The 7,339-nt window shown below is 32.3% G+C and overlaps 1 protein-coding gene across 1 annotated transcript; it reads left to right on the top strand.

Moving 5' to 3' along the window:
* Nucleotides 1-6,083: 6,083 nt before the first annotated feature.
* On the top strand, nt 6,084-6,919 carry LOC134246407 (uncharacterized; the record flags this gene model as incomplete). Its single annotated transcript, XM_062728771.1, has 2 exons — nt 6,084-6,311; nt 6,819-6,919. Coding segments are annotated over 2 exons (314 nt in total), but the record flags the coding sequence as incomplete, so codon positions are not given.
* Between the last annotated feature and the right edge of the window lie 420 nt (nt 6,920-7,339).

The raw sequence follows: 7,339 nt of genomic DNA, 5'->3' as shown, positions 1-7,339 counted from the left end.
GACTTTAAACGAATGCGATATTCTTGTTTCATCAACTTTCTTGTCAATAATTTACCTCGTTTTAGAAATTGTTCATACGTAGAGCATGCTCTTGCGTATCGAATCAACTGAGATATATAATTATACTCCGTATACGGTGATGAAGGTATATTGCTGCATAAGTAAGGGAAGTTGACGATAGAAAAGTTAAAGTCATCAAGTTTATCATAGAGCTTGGTTGTTAGATTACTTAACGTCTTTTTCAAGTAAAATATCCAAGTACGAAACAGTTGTGTCAAACTCTGTGGTATCTTTTATCTCAAGCTCACCAGGATATATCCCATCGACGTAAGAATAAATTACGATTGTTAATTGACATTACGTCGTCGATTTATCTAAATGTTGAGTTGAAGGCCATAACAAGTGTTTTCTTCTTTTCACGCATAAGATTTTGCACACATGATAGTTGTAAAAAGTAATAAAATGATAATAATAAATTGTTTGAATCAGCAGTATTTCAGCCCAACTATGCTGTATGGCTGCATGTAAAAACATAAGAAAGAATAAATTTTATGTTATACACTAGACAAATTTGCTAACGCACCATCTAAGAGAATTGGCATTTTAAAAACCTGTTTATGATCTATTTGATATATAAATTTGTTACTTTAATGAAAAAGAATTCATATTAATGTCAAACCTTATAAATAACTACAATGTTGACTTAAGTGTGACCAAATCATAGAAAAAAACGTGTCTATTCCATTTTCGATGAAAAAAATTCAGTTTTTTCTTTAAATTTGTGTTCTTTACATTTATACTAAATAAAAATTCAGAGAAAAGTTACAACGTATGCGGCGTTTGACACTAGAAGAGCGTGCTAAAACAGAAAGTATGGCGTCTTCACGGGTTCCTTTGAGAAATCTGTAAAAATTTAAAACTCATGAAAAAGTGTTGCAAATACATTAACAAACATAAAAATGTTTACTTTAGATAACCACAGCATTACGTTAGCAGTATAATTTGAAAATTGTACCACAAAACTAATGTACTAAGGAAACATTCCGTATAAATTAAATTATGACAATTGATGTTTTCCCTATATGAAGTGCAAATACAACTAGAGTCAAAAAGCCCTAGTTTTTAAAGACAGCCATACCAGAAATTTATGTAAATGAAGTGCATGTTTCAATTTTAAATCATCATGATTAGTAATTAACTAATTATATGAACATAACTACCTCCTTGTCCTTTTTCTCTCAGACTTTCTGAGAAAATATTATGTTATTGATTATTTATCGTGTTTGCTGTAGATATCTTTCTTTTTAAGGGGGATGTACAAACCAATTGGATCTATTCTGGTATGAAATAAGAAATGCCAAGAATGCGCTTAATACTCGTCTAAACTAGCCCAAAGTTACTCAAAATGTTAATGCACTAGTAACCTACTGTTAGAGACCAAAATTAGTAAATAATTAAGTTTATTGTGTCTTAATTAGGAGGAAATTAATTATGGTAGAACTGCGCAGCTACAGCATTCACGAGATGAAAAATGCATTGAAAATGGTGTTTGTTTGATTCATTGATAATATGGCTACAACCATTTGTTTCGCTTTTTTCTTGTCATTATATAAAATTCTTGAAAATTTGATTTTTCATATGTGTGTCTTCCTGAGGCCATGTGTTTATTTCGTCCGCCATTCCTCTGTCACACAGAGTTCAATAACATTGATTTTTGAATAAATGCGACCATAATAACATCAAGACAAAAAATTACTAAGTTATAACCATTAGGTAATATTACTTACTACTTTTATTTGTTGCATCGCTTCGTCTGATTAATGAAAAACGCGATTTTAACCCCACTCCAGCAAATCGGGAAAAACTGTTCTGTTGTGGCTCAGTTTCCTAGTTAATATTCTTACACTGAGCACGTGGTTGGCAGATGCATATATCTGCTGTGGATAGATGCGTTTATTACCATGATAATATTTAATTTTTGTGGAAGAAGCTTGATAATTTGTTGGTTTTTTTAAAAACTCAAGAAAAAAGCTATAAAATGCCCTAAACATTTGTGTTTACGTTGGGTCTTTTTTCTGTGGCGATAGAAGTTATTTTGAAATGGGGCACTGCAAGGAGGATGCTTAGCATTTAATTTGAAAATGTTGAACAATATGCAGTGCATGAAAAACAAATTGCAATTACAAGTCTTACATTCGAAAAGTTGGTACATATGTCTCTTTTGTTTAGCAGTTAGATAGAAAAAATAGGCAGTTAAAGTATTTCCTTCAGGCACCTCACGTAAATATCTTGATTGTTTGCAATCACCAACACATTGTATGGAGTAATGTTTGGACATAAAAACGCATCATGTCTCATTATGTTGACTACGTTGTAAGCTCTACTTTATTGAACATACGAAGCTTGATAAAATATATTGAGTTGTTTCTTAGAAATTTAGAAGCAATCACAATGTTTGCAAACAAAAGTCCATTGCATATGCTATGTCTATCATCGCAAAAAAATGAGAGACTACCCCCCCCCCCCTTCCGAAAATCCTATGTTCTAATAGCTTCTATTTTCAAAATAGTGCCAAAGATTAAAAAAATTTGCATTACTAAGTATGTACTAGCCTTATAGGACCATTTGTTATAAAAATATTTGGATGCCCTCTCTCCAGATCTACTGCCTAGAAATGGTCCGACTCAATTTTATTTTACATCCAATTACAGGATATTTTTTTTTCTTCCGTCAACAAATATGTTTAAATTTTAAAGAATTTTTTTTTCTCACCATAAAAACGGACCCAATAATTTTCCCTGAGTTGGGAGGTCCACCAAACGTCATTTCAAAGATGGAATAAAATATTTAATTATGTTGATTTTTTTCTTTACTCTGTAAAATTGTAATTTTGACAAAATGGGCAAATAGAAAAAAAAATTAATTAAATCTCCTAACCCACTCTGAATGATTTTATTCCTTTTCTAATGTTGCTCCGCTGTAATGAAAATTGTAATGTTTATTGACAGAGTATACGGGGGGGGGGGGGGGCAAAAGTAAACGATATCTTAGGTATTTGATAGTTATATTATTGTTGAAATATTCAAGTTTTTTTCAAATGTAAATTGGAGATCTTTGATAGCATATTGCTTAATTAAAAACAAACCCCTTTTCAAACTTGCTTTCACCGGGCAACATAACAAGTATCATATTCAACCATCTGTCTTCCTTCACTAAACGATCTATCCAATCATTGGTTGAATTATTAGGAAGTCATTTGTCTTAATAAACTATGAACAAATTCATATACAGTCAAACCTGTATCAAGAGACCTTCCAACGGAGAAAGGAAAAAAAGTCACAGGTGGTCTCTTAATACAGGTTGCTTATTTTCAAACATAAAATGCTGAAAATATCACACGTGTATGTTGAATGTATTTTACAACACCTTATGTTTAATTCCACTTTTTAAAAGGTACTGCTCAACTCTAAAATGCTTTTACAATTGTCCTGTTAAGAAACAAAAATTTCGTGATTGTACGTTACTTCAAAGGCATTTTTAAGATATACTATAAATATTTTAGTCGTTTGTTGAATGAGTTCCACTGAGACAACCATTTTTCGTCACAAGTACCTGCATGATGACTTCATTTTCACATTGTGAGCAAAACTTTATTCAGCATATGCTATTTATAGAACTTGAGTGTGCACCAAATTTGTTTCTAATCTAAATTGTGGTTTTGTACATATAGAGATAGTTCGAGAACTTTTTGATCACCCCACGTACTAGTTGATACTAACACACGGTTTTTCATATCGATCTTATGTGTTTAATTTCTTTGTGTTTCATTGGTGATAATTAAAATTTTGATAGATATTATAAGTTATCTGTGGCAAACTTACAAACTCTTAATTTTAAACTTTGATGGTGCTCATTTTTCCTTACCTGGAATCAAAGAGTTTATTTCTATACGTACACTTTTTAACAACTATTCGATAATAATACCAAATAAATTACTTCAAGCCACACTATAACACAATTCTTCTTTTAAAAGTGTTCATATTTAATATTTGAAATATTTTGCAATTGTAATTCTCTTCTACATTTAAAGATTGTTATGTCTCTCCATATTAAGAAGAGGTCTGGAAAACAAAATTCTGTGCTAAAAATAGACCACGTGCAGCTATCAATGAACTACTTTCAGGGTTCTTTACACTCATTTTGAAGACAACGATACCTTGTTTTAAACTTGGAATTATCATTTAAAAGTGCAAAATTTAGACATTTTCTCAACAAATGGTTGTAGACAGAATATTAATGCACAGTTTGCGTATTTTTGGGGATTTTTTAAGGCTCTGCTGAATTCTGCAGCTGCGCAGTTCTAAGGAAGATATCAAAAGCATTTTTCTGCAAAAGTATAGATTATATATGCACAACATGCATTCAGTTATGCATATTTATTGTATCTTTATCATTAGGGTTTAAAATTTGATCAAAATATAATGTACTTTAGCCATTTGAAGAAATGTTTACATTCTGTTCTCACTTCACTAAAGGTGGCCGTACATCCCCCTTAAAGCAATTTGAAAAATAGCATCAGGAACCATTTTTGGAGCAGCATCTAGAAACTTATCATTGCTAATTACCAAGAGACTTTTAAGACTCTGACTTAAATGTATCAGAAATAGTGTCTTTAAACAGAGATTTAGATTCTAGTATACAAAAAATATTCATTATGCTTGAAAACACTCATTTAAGTCTATAACCCAAGTCATTGCAGAATGGAAACATGTCCCTATGGTTCAATCATAACATCTCGGTGTGTACAAATTTGCACTAATTGATTAAAATTAATTTTCATTTAAGCATTGAATTCATATTTTGGGATGTCTTCGGTCCTATAACACACCTGGCCGTGCCGACAAATTGAATACCGCGCGTTCGCGTATTGTCTTTGAGGAAATGATACCAATATATACTTTATGACTGTTAGTATGCCCACTTATGCTTTCCTATACGAATACGTAATACTGCAGATTTTTCATTCAATGGACAATACTAATCATTGCCAAAAGAGAACAACTTCTGAAATATGTAAAAAGACTTCTAGAACCAGGATTTTGTAGTAAAAACATTCTAGACCACACAGTGAAAATAAAATTTCAACCTCATTGCACCTTAGTACACTACCAAACAAATTCCAGAAAATGTAAGATGGGTTTTAGAAGAAAAAATCGACTTGGGGCCTTCATTTAATCCCAACGGTGAAAATAAAAATTTCAAAAACTTATTGCACACCTACAGGACACCATCAATCAAATTTCAAAATATGTTTGAACACTTCAAAATAAATTGGAAAGAAATTCAGGGGAAAATTATTATGAGAAAAAGATTTTTGTGCCGACTATCAATTGCCTACAGTGACTACATCGAAGTTCATTTATCTTATGGCATACTACAGTAGGACCCCCCCCCCCCTCCCTCAAATTTACTTTAAAAAATATGAATGGACTTCTCTGAAAAATGTGAGAGGAGTTTAGGGAACAAAAGTCTATAGAACAGAAATCAAATTATCTTTATTCCTTTTTGCCCTCCAAAGTGAAAATGAAAATTCTGAACCCCCTACAAAACACTCCAGGGACGCCAATAACCATTTTTAAAAAGATAATTAAGCTTCTGCAAAAAATGTTAGATGAGTTCAGGGAACCAGGGCTGAGATTCATGAATCTTCGCAATATATTCCTAAGTTAAAAAAATCACTTAAATTATGTATTTTTTACTTAACTTTTCTAAGTACTGCTTGAAATTGGTAAAAATATTATTTAGTGTAATTTATAAACATACTTAATGCTTAAGTATTGACTTAAAAGCTAGTTGTCCCTAGAAGGCGTCTTAAGTAGATAAATTTTTATACTTATTTATGAACCAATCGTTTAATGAGGATGATGTCTTTATCTGTCTAAAAGCAAAAAAAAAAAAAAAAAAAAGGGAATTAAGAGGGAAGTATGCTTGTAATAATTTATAAATGTAATACTAGAATACTAGTAAAGTATTTTCCGTGTTTTATTTTAAAGCCGTCCTTTATTTTATTTTGCTTTATTTAGGATTGGAATGTTCTAAATGTACTCACGTGGTTATCAAGGACGTCCCTTCATTTCTCCAAAGCATTGTATTACCCAAAAGTCCTCAATGTGCCAGCACCCCTCCGGGACAAACGGCCAATGGCGTGAGTTTGGTTAAGTGCCCCAGTAATCCAACGTCAGGACAGGTGTACAAGTGTGGGACCTACACCGGCACCTGCACCATGCAAATTGACCTAATACTCATCAAACGTAAGATTGTCTGAGTGATTTTTAGATAGGTTGTTGCAGATCTAGATTTTGTAAGCTACATCGCAAATTCTCTACATTAATAATCATACTGAACATAAAGTACGAAATGATTTATTAAAAAATGAGTATTTATATTCGGTTGAATTAACCTAGCAAGATAGGCAAGCTGTTTTATGAATTCATCAACTTTCTAATTATCAATAGATTCAAGTGTCGCTGAGTTGTTAAATACAGTTAAAAACTCGAGTTGGAAAATCGATGATCGGTTAATTGATAGTACCAACGAACACACCTTATGAACCCTTTTCTCCTTTTACCCTACTAATCTCTTCGCAGTTTTCGTTTACATTATTACTGCAAATCATAATCATTTGAGGAATAAAATTAAGAGCATTCTGTCTTTTGCCTCTAGGATCTACCCCCTATAAGGTAGTGCTTTTCTCCCAGTATTACCAGTAAATGTGTAGTTTATGATGACGACAAGCACTTGTTTGTGTTTTGTTACAGCCAGTGTAAATGCTGACATAGTATACCGAGACTGTGTGCTGATGGACCCAGCAGTCCCTGCCTCATGCGCCATACAGAACAGGTAGAGTCTATAACATAACCTAGTCCTGGATTCCGGGAATATTATTTCCGGTATGGTTTTTTGTAATAGAACACATATTCGATCCCGATGCAATATACTTTTGTAAACATGATGATGTGTGGCAACTAATTCGATTTTTAATCGGAGACCTAATATTATGACATCCAAGCGAAAGTACGCTTTCACTAAGTTTGTGGTATTTAATAGTAAACATAATAAATTTCATGACCTATTAGTATCACTTCTACAGTTCTATACACAAGCATGCCAAAGTAGAACTAGTGACCTACTTTAGTACTTTGCATGTGCACGTACTGCAGAATATTAATTAAATTGATTAAGTATGTTAATCTACCGAGACAAAAAGAAGGTTGTTATAAGGAATCCAGCCCATATAAAGCTAGGTAATTAGTCTCTAAATGTGAACCTGGATAAAAGG

The sequence above is a fragment of the Saccostrea cucullata genome, unplaced genomic scaffold, assembly GCF_032062105.1.
Source record: "Saccostrea cucullata isolate Sc308-1 unplaced genomic scaffold, CSIRO_AGI_Scuc_v1 ctg21083, whole genome shotgun sequence".
Lineage (NCBI taxonomy): Eukaryota > Metazoa > Mollusca > Bivalvia > Ostreida > Ostreidae > Saccostrea > Saccostrea cuccullata.
This window is presented reverse-complemented; position numbering and strand designations above follow the sequence as displayed.